Genomic DNA, 20,844 nt, shown 5'->3' with positions numbered 1-20,844 from the left:
CTTCGCAAGTTGACTGCAGTAGCATGTGCCCCATGTTTGTTTCGTAGGTCAAAATTCTCTCGCTAGAACTGCACATGAAAACAAAATATCCTCTATAGCGCAAACTTCAAACTATATGGTTGTGAAACTTAAACATTCCAGATGCAATTATTGTGCGTTGCTTTCCGATTTTTCCTAGTAGTACGCAGCTTGGTATCGGCTGCTAGTCAAGTTCTACTCATTGATCGAGCCCTTCTCTCCTAATCATGGTGGCGGTAAAGACTCAGTTGACTGGTTCAAAAAAATGGTTCTGAGCACTATGCGACTTAACTTCTGAGGTCATCAGTCGCCTAGAACTTAGAACTAATTAAACCTAACTAACCTAAGGACATCACACACATCCATGCCCGAGGCAGGATTCGAACCTGCGACCGTAGCGGTCGCTCGGCTCCAGACTGTAGCGCCTAGAACCACACGGCCACTCCGGCCGGCTCAGTTGACTGGATAAGAAGATTTGGAGGGAAAGATAACGAATTTTCTCAGTGGCCGAGCAGCACCATGGCGGCCTGTTTTCGGATCTGGTTATAGGGAGGTGAAGTCATACAAATATACACTACTGTCCATTAAAATTGCTACACTAAGAAGAAATGCAGATGATAAACGGGTATTCAGGGGACAAATATATTACACTAGAACTGACATATGATTACATTTACACTCAATTTGGGTGCATAGATCCTGAGAAATCAGTACCCAGAACAACCACCTCTGGCCGTAATAACGGTCTTGATACGCCTGGGCATTGAGTCAAACAGAGCTTGGATGGCGTGTACAGGTACAGCTGCCCATGCAGCTTCAACACGATACCACAGTTCATCAAGAGTAGTGGCTGCCGTATTGTGACGAGCCAGTTGCTCGGCCACCATTGACCAGACGTTTTCAATTGGTGAGAGATCTCGAGAATATGCTGGCCAGGGCAGTAGCCGAACATTTTCTGTATACAGAAAGGCCCGTACAGGACCTGCAACATGCGGTCGTGCATTATCCTGCTGAAATGTAGGGTTTCGCAGGGATCGAATGAAGGATAGAGCCACGGGTCGTAACACATCTGAAATGCAACGTCCACTGTTCACAGTGCCGTCAATGCGATCAAGAGGTGACCGAGAGGTGTAACCAATGGCACCCCATACCATCACGCCGGGTGATACGTCAGTATGGCGATGACGAATACACGCTTCGAACGTGCGTTCATCGCGATGTCGCCAAACACGGATGCGACCATCATGATGCTGTAAACAGAACCTGGATTCATCCGAAAAAATGACGTTTAGCCATTCGTGCACCCTGGTTCGTCGTTGAGTACACCATCGTCGAACTGTTCGTGCAGATTGTCATTGTCTTGCAAACGTCCCCATCTGTTAACTCAGGGATCGAGACGTGGCTGCACGAACCGTTACAGCCATGCGGATAAGATGCCCGTCATCTCGACTGCTAGTGATACGAAGCCGTTGGGATCCAGCACGGCGTTCCGTATCACCGTCGGTGAACCCACCGATTCCATATTCTGCTAACAGTCATTGGATCTCGACCGACGCGAGCAGCAATGTCGCGATACGTTAAACCGCAATCGCGATAGGCTACAATCCGACTTTTATCAAAGTCGGAAACGTGATAGTTCGCACTTCTCCTCCTTACACGAGGCATCACAACAACGTTTCACCAGGCAACGCCGGTCAACTGGTGTTTCTGTGTGAGAAATCGGTTGGAAACTTTCGTCATGTCAGGATGTTGTAGGTGTCGCCACCGGCGCCAACCATGTGAGAATGCTCTGAAAAGCTAATCATTTGCATATCACAGCATTTTCTTCACGTCGGTTAAATTTCGCGTCTGTTGCACGTCATCTTCGCAGTGTAGCAATTTTAATGGCGAGTAGTGCACGTAGAAACTTCCAGTGGCTTAACGGCAGTCGCCTTCAAAGGAGGAAATTGCATTCGCCCCGAAGTGTGGAACAGCTGGGTCTTATCGCAAACGCTTTTGGGAACAGTAGTGCCCTGGGAACGCATTTCTGTTCTCTAGTGCCTCAGTGCCCATCCCAACATCCTCTCGTTCAGCAGTTGCTCACGCTAACCACGAGACCACGGCGCTCCTGAGCTCACACTATCCTCGATGTTGCCTATCTTGCGCATGGACTACTCACAAGGGAACCTCCCCATCGCACCCCCCTCAGATTTAGTTTTAAGTTGGCACAGTGGATAGGCCTTGAAAAACTGAACACAGATCAATCGAGAAAACAGGAAGAAGTTTTGTGGAACTATGAAAAAAATAAGCAAAATATACAAACTGAGTAGTCCATGCACAAGATAGGCAACATCAAGGAGAACGGGAGCTCAGAAGCGCCGTGGTCCCGTGGTTAGCGTAAGTAGCTGCGGAATGAGAGGTCCTTGGTTCAGGTCTTACCTCGACTGAAAATTTTACTTTCTTTATTTTCGCAAAGTTATGATATGTCCGTTCGTTCAATGACGTCCCTGTTCACTGTAATAAGTTCTGTGTCTGTGTTTTGCGACCGCACCGCAAAACCGTGCGATTAGTAGACGAAAGGACGTACCTCTCCAATGGGAACTGAAAACATTTGATCGTAAGGTCATAGGTCAACCGATTCCTCTACAGGAAAACACGTCTGATATATTCTATACGACACTGGTGACGGCATGTGCGTCACATGACAGGAATATGTTGTCGACCCACCTAACTTGTACACTTAGCGGATGGGTAAAAAGATTCTTCTGCCTTGCCCGATTTAGGTTTTCTTGTGGATGTGATAATCACTCCCAAAAAAGTGATGAAAACGTAAGAGTTTGTCACATAAACTGAAAATAAAAAATTAAACTTTTCACTCGAGGGAGGACTTTGAACATAGGACATCTCGTTCCGTAGCAGCTCACGCTAACCACGGGACCACGGCGCTCCTAAACTCCCAGTGTCCTTGATGTTGCCTATCTTCGCATGGATTACTAAGTTTGTATATTTTACTTATTTTTTTCATAGTTGCACAGAACTTCTTCCTGTTTTCTCGATTGATCTGTGTTCTATTTTTCAAGGCCTATCCACTGTGCCAACTTATAAATCTGAGGGGGGGGGGTGCGATGGGGAGGTTCCGTTGTAAGTACGTGGCACCCCTGGTGTTGTACAGCGTCAGCTGTTGCGTGTGCAGAGGGTCGCGCCGCCGGGAGGCCGGCGGCCGGCGGGGTCGACGGCGGGTGCCGCGGTCGGTGCCGGCGCTGCTGCCGCTCGCTGCTGTGCCTGGACGCGGTCTGCTGCCAGCCGGGCTCGCGCTGCCGCTGCTGCTGCTGCGCCCCCAAGCAGCCGCAGCGCGGCCGCCTCGAGCACCGCAAGAGCACCTCGCAGCTCTCCAAGAAGACCAGTAGCGTCGGCGACGCCCACGAGGTACCCGCTCCACACTCATTTCAGCCTAACCACTGCCAGGGCCTTTCAATAAATAACGCAACACATTTTTTTTTTTCTGAAAGTAGGTTAGTTTTATTCAGGATTCCAATACACCATATTATTCCACACTTTTTTGGCAACAAAATTCTATTTTTCAACATAATCTCCGTTCAATACGACGACCTTAAGCCACCTTATTGGGAGAGCCTGTTTGCCTGCACGCTACCACATAACCACATAACCACATAACATCGCAGCCAACGTCTTCTTGCATCACTTCCCCATTATCCTCGTACTGCTTCCAGTGAAGCACATCCTTCATTAGGCCGAACAGGTGGAAATCGGAAGGTGTGACATCCGGGCTGTAGGGTGAATGAGGAGGAACAGTCCAACGGTGAGATTTTCACTCTGCAGCGGAGTGTGCGCTGATATGAAATTTCCTGCCAGATTAAAACTGTGTGCCGCATCGATACTCGAACTCGGGACCTTTGCCTTTCGCGGGCAAGTGCTCTACCATCTGAGCTACGGAAGCACGACTCATGCCCGGTCCTCACAGCTTACTCCTGCCAGTATCTCGTCTCCTAACTTCCAAACTTTACAGAAGCTCTCCTGCGAGTTTCGAAGGTAGGAGACGAGATACTGGCAGAAGTAAAGCTGTGAGGACGGGTCGTGAGTCGTGCTTCGGTAGCTCAGATGGTAGAGCACTTGCCCGCGAAAGGCAAAGGTCCCGAGTTCGAGTCTCGGTCCGGCACACAGTTTTAATCTGGCAGTCCAGTGATGTTTTGTGGGCTTCTCTCGGGTGCGCTGACTTGTGTGAGGCCCTGCGTTGCCATGACGAAGGATATGTTCGTTTGCACTTTTGTAGCGACGAACATCCTGAAGCCGTTCTTCAGTTTCCGCCATTGCAGAAGTCACAGTTGTGTGCGGCCGCCCGACACGCGGGAGATCGTACAGCTTTTGCGCGATCTTGCTGCGATGATGACAGACGTCTCGCCCAATGATTCACCGTGATTTTGTTCACTATCATCTCTCTGCATGTTCTGCAAGCGCCTGGTTTTCCGCCAAAAGAAACTCGATGACAGCTCACTGCTTGGAACGCAGCTCCATTACAGACGCCATTTTGAAGGCTACTCCTAACGGAAATTCGTGAATTATAGCCGCTGAAGTGGAAATATCCCCAACAAATTCCCAATTTTTTCAACTGAAATTGATCAAGGAAAAAACATGTTGCGTTACTTATGGAAAGCCCGTCGTATAATAACTGGTTATTGAACTTGGAATGCGTAAGTCCGCGCTAACGAGCCCCCATTTACGCCCATCTAAAAAAAATGAAAATAAAAAAACATTTCTGTGGCCCAAATGGTCTCATTGTATCTCAAAATATTCACCAATGAAATTTATACACTTTCCAAGAGTTAGAATCAACTGTGGTAACCTTTTTCCCTCCCTGATACTGATACATCAAAAATATGTTGTTCAAAAGGATTTAACAACTTCTTGAGCAGAAGACTGGTGTCCACGCATTGTTTCGTATGACTTTGTTTTAGGTCATCAGTCTTATGATTTATCTGATTCGGTACGCCACGAATTCCTCTCATCTTCATCTCGTCTTCACTTCGAACAAGCACTTGCACCCAACATCTTCAGTTACTTATTGGATATTCCATTCACTGTCTCTGCCTACAATTTTTACCCTCTACAGCTCCCTCAGGTACTATGGAGGTTGTTCCCTACACATACGTCTGCATGCTGCATGACTACTCTGCAGTTCACAGCTAAGTGCCTTTCAGAGGGTTGATCGAACTACCTTCAAGCTATTTCTCAATCGTATCACACTCTAACAGAAAGCGCGAAAAATTAACACTTAAATCTTGCCGTGCGCGCTGTGATTTCTCTTATTTTATTACAAAGATCATTTCATCCTCTGTAGATGGACACCATCAAAATATTTTCGCATTCGGAGAGAAAACTTGTGATTGAAATTTTAGTAAGGAGATCCTGCAGTAACAAAAACCGGCTTTTTCCAACTATTGCAACCCAATTCACATATCATACCCGTGACATTCTCTCCCGTATTTTGTGATTATACAAAACGAGCTGCCTGTCTTTGAACTTTTTCGATTTCCTCCGTCAGTCCTACGAAATGCAGATCCCACACCGCGCAGCAGTACTCCAGAAGATGGACAAGAGTGGACGCTAAATGCTTAGTCTCTACTGACAGACATAGTCCACTTAGGCGTGCACTTATGACTGTGCAGAAAACATCAGACAGTAAATTATGTGATCTGTTTGCGGGGTAGCTAACACACTGAAATGGGTACATATTAAGGTACCAATGATCACTATATCTGCACTTACACATAAGCCCTATGTATATAGGCGGCAATTTCTCGATTATCAGGATGCGATGTGGAAAACGCATCGTCTTCAGGAAGACAAAGTGACCCACTACCACAATAGCGGATTATAAAAGAAAATATTCCTTCTGGTTACAACGCAATACTTCATGCCTAGTTTTCTATTTTTTTTTTTTTTTTAAATCTCGAAGTATTCACAGATAATCGAGAAACACGATAATTCACATCCGCTGTGTTGTTGTAATATAAACACACAATACTTTGAGGTGACAAAAGTCATGATATGCCACCTGACACATTCTCGGGCGTCCTTTTGCTCGGTGTAGTGCACCAACCGACGTGGTATGAACTCAATAAGTCGTTAGAAGTTCCCTGCAGAAATGTGCTGTCTCTATAGCCGTCCATAATTGCAAAAGTGTTGCCTGTGCAGGATTTTATGCACGAACTGGCTTCTCGATTACGTCCCACAAATGTTCGATGGGAGCCATTTCGGGGGATTTGGGTAGCCAAACCATTCGCTCGAACTGTCCAAAATGTTCTTCAAACCAGTTGCGAACAGTTGTGGCCCGGTGACATACATTGTCAACCATTAAAATTCCATCTTTGTTTCGGAACGTGACGTCCTTGAATTGCTGCAAATGGTTTCAAAGTAGCCGAACATCCATTACAGAGCCACCACCAGCTTGCACAGTGGCTTGTTGACAACTTGGCTCCATGGCTTCGTGGGGTCTGGGTCACTCTCAGACCTTACCATCAGCTCTTACCACCTGAAATCGGACCCATCTGATCAGAACATCGTTTTCCAGTCGTCTAGGCAACAACTGATATGGTTACGAGGTTAGGAGAGGCACTGTAGGCGATGTCGTGTTGTTAGTAAAGACACTCGGGTCGGTCGTCTGCTATCATAGCCCATTACCACCAGATTTTGGCGCACTGTCCTAGCGGATACGTTCGTCGTACGTCCTACATTGATTTCTGTGGTTATTTCACGCAGTGTCGCTTGTCGTTTACCACTGACAACTCTAAGCAGACGCCGCTGCTCTCGATCGTTAAATTAAAACCGTCGGCCACTGCGTGTTTGTTTGTGATGAGAGATAGTACCTGAAATTTGGTATACCCAGCTCACTTTTGACACTGTGGATCTCGGAGTATTTAATTCCCTGACGATTTTCGAAATGGAATGTCCCATGAGTCTAGCGCCAACTACCACTCCGCATTCAAAGTCCGTTACTTCCCGTGGTGCGGCCATAATCACATCGGGACCTTATCACATGAATCACCTGAATACAAATGACAGCCCCTCCAGTGCACTGCCTTTTATACCATCTGTATACGTGCGTATCGCTATCCCATGACTTTTGTCATTTCAGTGTATTACTGTCTTAATAATCTTCAGCCGGCCGGAGTGGCCGAGCGGTTCTAGGCGCTACAGTCTGGAACCGTGCGACCGCTACGGTCGTAAGTTCGAATCCTGCCTCGGGCATGGATGTGTGTGATGTCCTTAGGTTAGTTAGGTTTAAGTAGTTCTAAGTTCTTGGGGACTGATGACCTCAGATGTTAAGTCCCATAGTGCTCAGAGCCATTTGAACCATTTTTAGCCAATAATCTTTGTAAAAATTGTCATTCAAATATGATAGCTCTGTGACTTTCTTGTGGCACCAAAGTCGAGAGTGACACGATACAAGAAATTGCAACAGAGCTCAGTATTCCTAGGCACTTACTGCTGTTATAACTGGCGGTGCTGATGTGCCGTAGCTGGACACGGGCCCCAAGATCGACCCCTCGCTGGTGGAGCACACGTCACTGATGCGCGCAGCCATCCCCATCCTGCCCGTGCCGCTCGCCTGGTTCTGCCTCGTCTGCAACGTCATCATACCTGGTCTGGGTACGTCTTACACATTTTGATAATATTACGTTCTAGAATTTTAACTACACCATGAGCGGTGTTGTGCTCAATGGGGAATAAGTTGAGCGGAAAAAAATAATAGCTCCATTAAATTTATAAAGTAGCGCTTAGGAGCGCTATAGATTAAAGCCACGTGACTCTCCACCAAAGACGTAAGTCGTGACGGAGAAGTAGCGCGCACGCTCGTGTGTGTGTGTGTGTGTGTGTGTGTGTGTGTGTATCATTGCAAGTGTTACTGTGTTGTGTAGTTTCAGCGCAGTTGATCGATGAACAACCGTGTCAAAATGGCAAAAATGAGCTATCGTCTTCGGACGCGCCCATGGCAACACAGTGAATGAAGCTGTACGATTTGTTGGTCTCTCGTACGTGTCTAGTAGAAATGGTATCGTACTCGCATTGTGTAACACGACGAAAGAACAGTAGCTTTAGAAAAGATCCTACCGGGCATAGAGGGGAAATGTCACGCCCTGTCTGTGTTGCTACGCTATGTGATCAAAAGTATCCGGACACCCCCAAAAACATACGTTTTTCGTATTAGGTGCATTGTGCTGCCACCTACTGCCAGGTACTCCATATCAGCGACCTCAGTAATCATTAGACATCGTGAGAGAGCAGAATGGGGCGCTCCGCGGAACTCACGGACTTCGAATGTGGCAAGGTGATTGGGTGTCACTTGTGTCATAAGTTTGTAAGCAAGATTTCCACATTCCTAAACAACCCTAGGTTCACTGTTTCCTATGTCTTAGTGAAGTGGAAACGTGAAGAGACACGAACAGCACAAAAGCGTACAGGCCGACCTCGTATGTTGACTGAGCGAGACCGCCGACAGTTGAAGAGGGTCTTAATATGTAATAGGCAGACATCTATCCAGATCATCACACAGGAATTCCAAGCTGCATCAGGATCCAACGCAAGTTCTTTGACAATTAGGCGGGTGGTGAGAAAACTTGGATTTCATGGTCAAGCGACTGCTCATGAGCCACACATCATGCCAGTAAATTCCAAACGACGCCTCGCTTGGTGTAAGGAGCGTACACATTGGACGATTGAACAGTGGAAAAACGTTGTGTGAAGTGACAAATCACGGTTCATAATGTGGCGATCCGATGGCAGGGCGTGGGTATGGCCAATGCGCAATGAACATCGTGTGCCAGCGTGTGTAGTGCTAACAGTAAAATTCGCATTCGGTGATTTTATGGTGTGGTCGTGTTTTTCATGAAAGGGGCTTGCACCCCTTGTTGTTTTGGGTGGCACTATCACAGCACAGGACTATATTGATGTTTTAAGCACCTTCTTGCTTCCCACTGTCGAAGAGCAATTCGGGGATGGCGATTGCATCTTTCAACACGATCGAGCACCTGTTCATAATGCACGGGCTGTGGCGGAGTGGTTACACGACGGTAACATATGGACTGTAATGGACTGGCTTGCACAGAGTCCTGACGTGAATCCTATAGAACATCTTTGAGATGTCTTGGAAGGCCGACTTCGTGCCAGGCTTCACCGACCGACATCGATACCTCTCCCCAGTGCAGCACACCGTGAAGAACGGGCTGCCATTCCCCAAGAAACCTTCCAGCACCTGATTGAACGTATGCCAGCGAGAGTGGAAGCTGTCATCAAGGCTAAGGGCGGGTCAACACCATATTGAATTCCAGTATTACCGATGGAGGGCACCACTAACTTGTAAGTCATTTTCAGCCTGGTGTCCGGATACTTTTTTATCACATAGTGTATCTTTGCTGTCATAACGTATCAGTATTGTAGTCCTTATTTATAGCTGGTTTCCGGAACTTTCGGAGCCTAGGGCGCCTTTTCTATGAGGAAGCACTGTCTTGGTGCTCAATGACAATATTGGAATACTGTCGCATCGCCAGTGCTCACGCGCCGTCTTGGCATAGACAAGAGTCGGCGTTGAGCGCCCGCACGGGCGTGCTGCCACGCTGCGGATAAGTAATATGCAGATTTTGATATAAAGAAGAACAAATAGTTAAGTGTTACGTCGGTTTGCAGAAGACAAGTATTTTAGTTATCCAGCAGAAAGATGCGAGGGTGTAATTAATGAGAGATTTGTGGTTGAAACAGTATCGTGGTTGAGAATCAGTGGTTGTTGTGGAAAAACATACAGCACTGAAAGTAGAACTTGAATGAAAAGGGCATCTGTGATCGGCGATGGTCTGTTTAGTTAATGTCGAAACACGAAGTAGGCAACGATTGCTTCAGTGTGAATGTGAAACAAATAAAACTGTTAAACGAGACTGGACGAACGTAGGTATTGTTAGGGGAAAGTATTGCGTGTAAAAGGAGCAATAAACCGAAGTTCTTTGATTTGTGCTATTCGCATTTCAGACAGACATTAGTTACATAGCTTTAATACTTGAAAAGTATAACCGACACGTATTCCTATTAGGCACATGGTCAGGTTACTTTCGTTACAAAGCATGTTCTCTGTGTAAAGCTCCCATAATTGAATCCAATAGTGCGGGGAAAGCAGATCTCAAGACTACTTAATAAAGACCTACACATACGAAACAGAATGGAGTTCACAGATAAAGAAGAATCACCCAGTGCTGATTAGTAAACGTCACGACACTAAAAAGAACGAAAGACTATCTCTGCCTTACAAAGAGTATCACAGGATTCACAGAGGAATGTGGAAACGGTCCTTCAGTTGTGACCTCTCACTAGCGTGGCTGAAAAGTAATGCTTCCTGAATTTTCTTATGTGAAAGCTCTTAAAGCTTTTTACATTTCTCCCAACGAGAGATTTTTGATACCGTCACTGTATAATGTTTACTTTTGTTGATCGAGTCACAACTTCACCTCTACTTACACGACTTCATCACGATCAAAGTGAAGTTCTCGAAGGTGTTCTTTAAGATTTGGAAACAGGTGAAAATCGGATGGGTCTAAGTTGCCACAATATGGAGGATGATCGACGGCAATGAACCCAAGGCGTCGAATAGCTACAGACGTCGCAGCGCTCGTATGTAGCCTGGCATCTCATCCTGAAGGAGAGGGCACTCCATGGGTGAACGAACTCTTCGAGATCTAAACTCGATTACAGCATGCTGTTTCTCACGCACCGACGTAGCTAGGTTACACATCGCCACGTTACAGGCTACAATTCGCAGCCGCCTAGCGCCAGAGGGCGGCAAATATGCAGACGGAGGAGCGTTTGGATTCGGGGCTCTTGCCATTTCGGTAGGAAAAGCGTAAAAATCGGTGATCATCAACGACAATAGAATGCAGAAAGTAGTATGAGATGCTGAATTAAAAAAGGGTAGAATTAGCGGAAATGCAAGAAATGGAATGGAAAGAGGACAAGATATTTCTGGTTAGATCTTTTTTTCTTTTTATGCGGCGGGGTTTTGGTGGGTGTGACGGTACAAATCCCCGTTACTAGATGAATATTTCTAGTATGCAAGGATTGCTTTGTGGAGAGCGAGCGCGCTAAATGATGCGCGATTCGCGGAAGCGCGTAGCATCCGCGCGAGATTTGCAACGGTCGCCGAGCGGCCACGTGGCCTGCAGCTTGGGGCATTGTTTGGTTTTTCGCGCATTACGCGAAAACTATGTCACTTACGGTGAAGAGCGATGCGGCAGTGGATTGTGGTCAGCAATGCGCACCTTCTGAAAGATCGATCTTTATTTCAAGTCACGAGACGCAAAAGTTATAGTAACCTCAAAATCGGTTAATATCACGAATACTGATAGATTAATAAAAATAATAAATAACAACTTACAGGGATGAGCGAGCACTCATTAAAACCGTCTCGCCATAGCGGATCGGGTGCCGTAGTCATACGTTAAGATTCATAAATAATTAAGCCCGTAAAGAGCAATAAACAAAGTTTGAGGGAAAATTGTTTATAAAATTCAATAGAAAATTCATGACGCAAAGAACGGCACTATATAATATTTTGGGTGGCATCACACGTATTTTGAACTAGTTAAGTTATACTACACACTTAATTTGCAATAGTTTTCATTGTTTGCCAATTATTACTAACATTTATCGCCCATAATTAATTAATTATTGTTGCTATGAAGATTTTGAGCAGCGCCCTGTGTAGATCGCTATAGATTACGTTAAAAACGGTGCTATATGCAGTTCTATGTTAAAACGTTGCAGCACAGTTGTAAACAAACAAACTTGCGCTAAGTGGCGAAATTTTGCAAAAGCTAAAACTTAATTTACGGGCTATAGAATAATCCTAGAAATTAGTGTAACATAGTAAATAAGATGTACTTTTTAGCGTGGTTCCGATGATGTACTTATTTCTGTTGAAGGATGTATGTATCAATTTTTGTAACATTAACTGGTGAGATTGGTACTTGCATAACTAGGGGGTTGACGTCCGAGCCTATATAAGCGAGCGGCCATCTTGGTCAGGGGTTAGTCGTTGGTCAGTCGTTTTGGAGGGTGGGTGGCGAGCAAGCCCCACTTGAGGGTGGCCCATGTGGTCGTTTGAGAATTCTTTTTCACGCCGATTTATTTCGACAAAGAGTATTGTTTCATAGTGCAAGTGTGCAAGCATATATTTGGTGAACTGGAAGTGCTACGATTATTTGTGTGAGTGCGATTTACGAGGTATACATCGTCGTAAGTGAACATTTGGCGAACTGTGATTTCGCGCCAAAACTGCTAGAACAAAGAGGACAGTGGGACTTGTGGGTCTGTTCGAATTGATTGAATAACTTTCGATTATAGCAGCCTACATTGCTACTATCGGGGGCTCGGAGTCAAATTATTATTAAAGTAAAACAGTAAACCGCCTCACCAGTGCTAATTTCATTGTGTGAAAGAAAAGAACAACGACAATAAATAGTGATTGAACTGTCTCGTGAAAAACTGATTTTAATATAATAATCGCCTAATTCTTGTTCCCTAGCATAAACTGTACTTATGTCTGAATGAATAATTAATTCAAAAACTATAACAAATGCGAGGGTGTGGATGTGTACTAATGCACCAAGTGTGGAAATCATCCCTTGAGACTTACGTGAGAGCCAAAATTTGCAATATCATTTTTAACCAACATTTGTATATGCACATTTCGTGTGAAAACGCTTCAACCACACTTCTCATTATCCCCCCCCCCATCGCAAGGGTTGGAGTAACAGTCTCCCGACTGGTTTTATGCAACACGCCATGCTTTCCTTTTATGTGCCAATTTCTAGGGTAGCATTTGCACTCAACGAAGTCAATTATTTGTTCTGTCTTGAAAGTTACTCCCTGATCCCTCTCCCTTCATTTCCTGTCATAGCACTTCTACAGTACTACATCTCAAACGCCTCTTTTCTCGTTCTCTTTTTTCCACAGTTAACAATTTACTTGCACACGTCGCTGTATTCCAGAAGAACATTCACAGAAATTTCTTTTTCAAATTTAAAGTCTATGTTTGGTACTAGTCGACTTAAGTTGGCGAAGAATGTTCTCTCTGACTGTGGTTTCCCGCTCCATACGCCCTTCTTGCTTCGTCCTTTATGCATTATTTTGCTTCCAAGGTTTTAGAATTCTTTCACTTCATCTACCACATGGTCCTCATTTTCATGATGAGTTTGTCACTATTTTGAGTTTTGCACTTCCTCAATAAATTTGTCTTGCTTTGATTTGCTCTCAGGCCATATTCTATGTTCGGAAGACTATACATTCCATTCCACAATATTGTAATTCCTCTTAATTTTCACAAAGAAGAGCTATACGTACGAGTATTATCAGCGAATCTTAACATTGATATCATTTTGCCTTAAATTTTATCCCACATATGTACGTTTAGTATAGAAGTAAGACTGCAGACATGCCTCATGAACTTTTTAATATAGCATTTCTCTCTGGTCTGGTATTGTTATTATTCTCTCTTGATTCTTAACATATTGTACATTACACGTCTTTCCATATAGAGTATACAGGGTGAGTCAAGAGAAAAGGTAAATATTTTAACAGGTGATAGCATTAGTAATTCTGAACAAGAAACTTGATGTGGACATATGCCCTATTCCGAATGGTTTCCGAGATAGAACCCTTTTAATGCACATTTCTATTTATTTTCTGTGTTATTCATTGTCACTGTGTACAAAGTACTACAGTAGTATAAAGAAGATGAGACGAACATTTTGATACAGGACGCTTGTGGTTTATCGAGTCGGAAAACTACCTCAAACTGGCCCACAAAAAGTACTTAAGCTACAGCGCACGCGCGTCGCGCGAGGTTTCGAATATTCTCGCGATCTCTTCTCACAAACTGTTATTCCTACACAAGTAAATAATTAGGACCTTTTTAGTTGCAAATTTAATTTCCTTTAATTGTGTACTGAGACACGTTTTCGTTGGAGTGTGCAGTATTAGAGTTATTAAAGAAAAACGTATAGAAGTGATTTAAACGAGTCCTATCTCGGAAACCATTCGCAATAGACCATATGTCCACATCACTAATACTATCGCGTCTCAAAGCATGTACCTTTCCTCCTCACTCACTCTGTACATTTTTTTCTGAGGATTTCAAATATCTTTAGTTTAATGTTCGATTTTATTCTGTTTATTGTATGGCAGGATTGTCATCACACATCCACTTAACACACTGGAGACTGAATTTTAATTGAGTCTAAACCGATTACGTACGTGACAGTAAAGCGTTTTTGTTCTTTTTTCAGTGAAAATACATGCTCAATGAATGAACATACAAAATACTTACTCTACTAAAGTAAGGAACAGTCATGGGTTCTCCAAAATAAAATTTCATTTTGCGTAAAACTGTGTTGTGCTTTGGTATCTGACTTTGGCGCTAAGTTTGATGACAGGAACATTTCCATTACAATTTTTCCTCCGGTTCGAATCAGCTACTGTGTTTCCGGCTATGAGTTCAGCACGCTCTATGTATTCTAGTGCTCAGTGAAACTATGGATGTATGAAATCTTCAGTAACAGAAATGTTTGAGCTTCGAGGAAGTACAGTCTCGGTGTTTTTCTTTCTCCTCTCGTGTATCAACGAAGTGTGGCTAACGTCATTATTTATTATCACTTTTCGCTACAGTATCCTGCTGCCTCATGAAACTTATTCGAATATATAACTCACGAAGTAGGATAAAAGATATGGTTTTCACAGGAAAATACGCTGTCCTCACGAAATCGCGTGATGTGCCGGCGTCTAGGGGTTCGATGATAAAAGTTTCACATAACACTTTTAGAATACCAGTAAAGAAACCTCTATATCGTCATTTAGCGTCAGATAATTAGAGGAGACTGGCTCTTTTGTAGATTCAAAAGAAACTGTATTAGTCCAAAAAAATAACGGAAGGCTCTTTCAGACGATGGTCATACATTTACTTTCGCTTTGTCGGTGCTTCCGAACTGGACGGCACTTGCAGACAGGATTTCGTTAATTTTCTCACTACCATCAACAGTTTCAAAACAAATTTGAGGATGAAGATTCTAAATCTGCTGAATTTGTGTACACTGTGTGAGGAAGTTTTCCTATCAAACCTCGTAAACCAAATAATGTCATGACATTGCTTCGGCGTACAAATAAAACAGAAACGGGAACTTCTCACTACTGCCATGTTGCCGGTATGTTCCTTACAAGAACCTTAAAAATATTCAAATTCTTGGGATCCTATGATATCTAAGAAAGTAAAAATACACTGACGGAAAAAAATTGCAACACCAAGGCGGAGTTGTGCGACATAGATTAGATTAGATTAGATTAGTACTTGTTCCATAGATCATGAATACGACACTTCGTAATGATGTGGAACGTGTCAGGTTAATAAAAGGTGTCTATACAAGATATTACATTAGACAAAATATTACATGACACTCAGTTTTTTTTATTTTTTTTTATTTTTTTGTGGATGTTGGGAAATTACCCACTTACTATATCCAAAAATTCATCTAATGAGTAGAAGGAGTTGCCATTAAGAAATTCTTTTAATTTCCTTTTAAATGCTATATGGCTATCTGTCAGACTTTTGATGCTATTAGGTAAGTGAGCAAAGACTTTTGTGGCAGCATAATTTACCCCCTTCTGAGCCATAGTTAGATTTAACCTTGTTAACCTTGAGTAGTGAAGATCATCCTTTCTCCTAGTGTTGTAGCCAAGTACACTGCTATTACTTTTGAATTCGTTCGGATTGCTAATAACAAATTTCATAAGTGACTATATATATATATATATATTGTGAGGCTACAGTGAAGATTTCTAGCTCTTTAAATAAGTGTGTGCAGGACGATCTTGGATGAGCTCCAGCAATTATTCTGATTACACGCTTTTGTGCAATGAACACTCTTTTACTCAATGGTAAGTTATCCCAGAATATGATGCCATATTAAAGCAGAGAATGAAAATAGGCGTGGTAAGCTAACTTACTCAGATGTATATCGCCAAAATTTGCAATGACCCTAATAGCATAAGTAGCTGAACTCAAACGTTTCAGCAGATCCTCAGTGCGTTTTTTTCCAGTTCAACCCCTCATCAATGCATACACTTAGAAATTTTGAATATTCTGCCTTAGCTACCATTTCCGATCGAAGTCTATATTTATTAATGGGGTCATTCCATTTACTGTGTGGAACTGTATATACTGTGTTTTGTCAAAGTTTAATGAGAGACCATTTGCAGAGAACCACTTAATGATTTTCTGAAAAACATCGTTTACAATTTCACCAGTTAATTCTTGTCTGTCGGGTGTGATAGCTATACTTGTATCATCGGCAAAAAGTACCAACTTTGCAACGAAAGTGAGAAGGCGTGTTTCTACATCTGAAAGATGTCAGTCGCATAACGGTGGCGCTAGTAGCGGCACCATGAGGATGAAAATCAGGTTTGCTTTAACTACACGCTGTAATGGTCGTGAGCGTTAGTTACCTCAGAGACTGAACGTTGTTAGTTCATGTTAGTCAAGAATGCCTTGAAGGTGACAAAGCTGCCATTCTCAACACCTCACTGAGTTTAAACGAGGTCGTATAAAAGGGCTACGAGAAGGTGGAAGTTTCTTCTGCGACATTGCAGGAAGTCTTGACAGCAGTGTAGCCACTGTACATGACCGCTGGCACCCGCAGTCTAGAGAAAGTACAGTCGCAAGAAGAACGGGGTCCGGACGGTACTACCGACAGGGAAGACCATCACTTTCGGTGTACGGCTGTGGCGCATCTTACTACATCTGCAACAGCAATTTGAGCGTCAGTTGGCACGACAGTGACATTACGAACTGTTCCAAATCGTTTACTTCAAGGATAGCTCCAAGCCAGAAGCTCCGTAACGTGTATTCCACTGACCCCAAACCATAGCCATTTGCGAATTCAGTGGTGTCAAGCGAGAGCTCATTGGAGGACAGGGCGGAGGTCTGTTTTGTTCTCTGATGAAAGCTAGTTCTGCCTCGGTGCCAGTTATGGTCGTATGTTGGTTAGGAGGAGGACAGTTGAGGCCTGCATCCAACCTGTCTGCGTGTTAGACACACTGGACCTACACCTGGAGTTATGGTCTCGGGCACGACTTCGTATGACAGCAGGAGCACTGTCATGGTTATCCCACGCTCCCTGGTTGCAAAATTGTACGGTAGTCTGCTGATTCGGCCTGTTGTGCTGCCATTCATGAACAGCATTCTAGGGGATGTTTTCCAACAGGATAACGCTTGCCCACTTACCGCTGTGTCGATATGTTGCTTAGGCCTGCTCCATCACCAGATCTCTCTCCAGTCGAGTACGTATGGGTCATCATCGGACGACAACTATAGCGTCATCCGCAAATAGAATTTACCATCCCTGTATTGACCGCCCAAGAGCAACAGGCATGAAACCATCCCACAAGTTGACATCCGGCAGCTATACAACACAATGCAAGCACGATTGCATACTTGCATTCAACATTCTGTCGGTTCAAAAAATGGTTCAAATGGCTCTGAGCACTATGTGACTTAACAGCTGAGGTCATCAGTCCCCTAGAACTTAGAACTACTTAAACCTAACTAACCTAAGGACATCACACACATCCATGCCCGAGGCAGGATTCGAACCTGCGACCGTAGCGATCGCGCGGTTCCAGACTGAAGCGCCTAGAACCGCTCGGCCATAACGGCCAGCATTCTGTCGGTTACATCAGTACTTAATGTACCACAATTTCACATTTGCAGTAGCTTATCTCGAGCTTACATTAAACTGTGAACTTGAAATGGAGGGACGGAAACCGTACTGGAATTCGCCTTAGCCGATTTATGGAACCCACGAACCATATAACACTGAATGGCTTGAAAGGAATTTGAAGTCAGCGTCAAATGGAGAAATTAATTAATTTGTGAGAGTATGCAGAAAAATGTTTCATTACAAACAAGCTGAAGGGTGGATCTTGAACAGTTACACACGAGCAATTTTCTCGGAGCTGAGTATGGAGCGCACAATATTGTAAGAAAACAACTAATAAAATGTGCAGGGCTATTATGCCGTGGGCGAATGGATTTCGCCTTAAAACCCAATCTTGTGGGGAGGTGCACGTGAATACTACAAAAATAACGGTCAAAAAGCAACTAGAAGAGCACAAGAGTAATTGCCGAAGAGAGGAGATTAACAGGTCAACTGCTGTAGCACATGCTTTGCAGCCAAGAGACCACCACGTTCATTTTGATAGGGTTCAAGTACTGGCAGTCACAAGCGGATACCATGAAAGGGTATACAGAGAGGCCATAGAGACTGTAAAAACCCCAGGAATTTCAGTAGAACGGGCGAGAATTTGTATGGCATCTGGATTCCGGTGATGTGCTGATAGCAACAGCGGACGTCGGCAGTCGACAACGGCCAATTGCGCTCTGGTATTCAAAAGATGTGACGTCACGTCAATGAGCGGAAACACGAGGAAGAGCAATTTTGCTGCAGTCAGTAACGAGCCAGGGTGTGAAGCGGATGTTCAAAGGATCTACAATCCCTCTTGAAAACGTTCTCCGCAGATGGGGACGAAACGTTGGTTTTCAAGGTGAAATCCACCCGAACAAGACATGTGACATTTCCGGCCGTGAAAGCTGATTTTTACAGTGTAAGAAAAACAGCCGTAGACCTGGTGACATGTGTTCGTGTTCTACTGTCACCAAAATTTCTGTCTGAAACTGGCTTTGAGGTGACTCAAGTGATCACAATAACGAGAATTGACCAGTACATTATACTGTTAGAAAGATAGGCTGACTCTGCTTCTTCGTTCATACAGGGTGGCGCACGAAATGTGTTACCAATTGTTTCTTTCACAATTTACGACGCACATTAGATATCCCGCTGGGATCTCTACAGCAGTACCAGCAGAGCTTGGAAAAACAAATAGGTTACGAAATGACGTGTAATTCACGATACTGCCGCTAGGAGACTAGTAAGCAGCAATGGCTGACAATGGAAGACTGACGACAGAGCAACGATCGGCAATTGTGTTACTTTTTCATGAAACGAAAAGCCTTGTTGTGACTCAGAGGTGATTTCGACAACAGTTTAACACACGATGGGTCCCTTGCAAGAAGACCATCCACAGGTCGTGCGATAAATTTGTACAGGAAGGAACAGTATTGGAAGCGAAGCGACCTCGGCCTAAGCCTGTTTGTTCACCGGAGAATATTGAAGCGGTGCGAGTTGCTGTACGGAGAAGTCCCGGGAAATCGTGTAGAAAGGCAGCAGTGCAACTGGGAATATCCAGACGCTCCGTTCAACGCATTCTTAAAAGTGACCTCCATATGTACCCATACAAGATGACCCGTACACAGAAGCTCACTGAAGAACACAATCAGCAGAGACTACTGTTTGCTCAGTGGGCGGTGCATAGGGAAGAAACTCTCAACAACGTTTGGTTTTCAGACGAGGCGCATTTTCATTAAGACGGTGTGGTTAACAAACAAAATGTACGCTTTTGGGCCACTGAAAACTCACAAGTGCTTCATGAACGACAAAATTATGCTCCGAGGATTACAGCGTGAGCAGTAATTTCCAGTCACGGACGTACTGGACCCTTTTTCTTTGAAGAAACTGTGAACAGCGAGCGTTATTTGAGCATGCTTCGCAATATCTTTATTCAACAGCCTCTTGCTACTGCCTTGCCCTTCAACACGCAGTGTTTCATGCAAGATGGAGCAAGGCCACATACTGCAAACACTGTATTGGAGTTTTTACACGAGCATTTCGACATGTGGATCATTTCACTCAGGTTTCCATGTCGCTTCAATGACGGACAAAATTGACCCCCCAATAGTCCAGACCTCAGTCCATGTGACTTTTTTCTTTGGGGGTACCTAAAGGAAAAAATTTTCCCGAAACGTCTACGTGATTTAATGGAGCTCAGAAGATTTATTCTTCAAGCTTGCAGTGAAATTACGGAAGACATGTACCGTAGGGTAATCACTAACTTCAGTGTTCGTTTGAAGGAAGTTAGGAAACGAAATGGTGGACATATTGAGCATGTGCTGAGTTAGAACAAATCTCCAAGGACGGCTCTTTATTGTAGTATGTGTTCCTTTCAGATTATATTGACAATAAAGCTTATATTCAAAAACAAAATGGTAACACATTTCGTGCGCCACCATGTATATTTTATGGAGAGAATTTTCCAACAGAATCTTGTGTCACGGCGCTAGGTGGCGCCAGTGTAAGACAATGGACTCGTATTTTGAAGGACGTCTTTTCAAATGCCCCTCCGTCCATCCAGATTCGATTTTCTGTAGTGTCCCAAAAACTTTTAAATCAAATGTCTGCGCGGTTCCTTTGAAAGGAAGATGGGCAATTTTCTTCCCCGTATTTCACCATTCTGAGCTTGTGCTCGGTCCCAAATAACCTTGTCGTGGAAGGGACTTAAACCTTCAATCTTTTTGTTAAAGAACACATTGAGCTCCATCAGAAATGTTTTATTTTCCAAAACCGGTATTCAGCTTTATAACGCATTATCAGTTACATCTGATACAGAAAAACAAACAGCTGTATTTACAACGATTTCTGCAAAATGATAACTGTACGTACCATAGCATTAACGTAAGTACTCGTATACTTATAGTCTTTTAAGTAATAGCGTAGTTGGGTACAAACAGATAATAAAAGATATCGCCTTAGTTCTTTCACAACCCAACAGGGGGAAACTTTCACCTTCATGCATCCGGCCGCTGTGGCCGAGCGGTTCTAGGCGCTTCAGTCTGGAACCGCGCTG

At 44.0% G+C, this 20,844-nt stretch overlaps 1 protein-coding gene across 1 annotated transcript in view; it reads left to right on the top strand.

Annotated features, from left to right (window-relative positions):
• The first annotated feature begins 3,292 nt into the window (after positions 1-3,292).
• The window catches only part of LOC124616717 (protein stum-like), a 67,294-nt gene continuing 49,742 nt past the window's right edge, over positions 3,293-20,844 (top strand). The window contains exons 1-2 of the mRNA XM_047145077.1: positions 3,293-3,423; positions 7,536-7,665. Of these exons, the coding sequence (XP_047001033.1) occupies positions 7,587-7,665 (79 nt within the window). The 5' untranslated portion in view covers positions 3,293-3,423; positions 7,536-7,586. The remainder of the gene's footprint in view (positions 3,424-7,535; positions 7,666-20,844) is intronic.

The sequence above is a fragment of the Schistocerca americana genome, chromosome 5 (assembly GCF_021461395.2).
Source record: "Schistocerca americana isolate TAMUIC-IGC-003095 chromosome 5, iqSchAmer2.1, whole genome shotgun sequence".
NCBI lineage: Eukaryota > Metazoa > Arthropoda > Insecta > Orthoptera > Acrididae > Schistocerca > Schistocerca americana.
The sequence above is the reverse complement of the archived record's forward strand: the minus strand, read 5'-3'. Positions and strand labels throughout refer to the sequence as shown.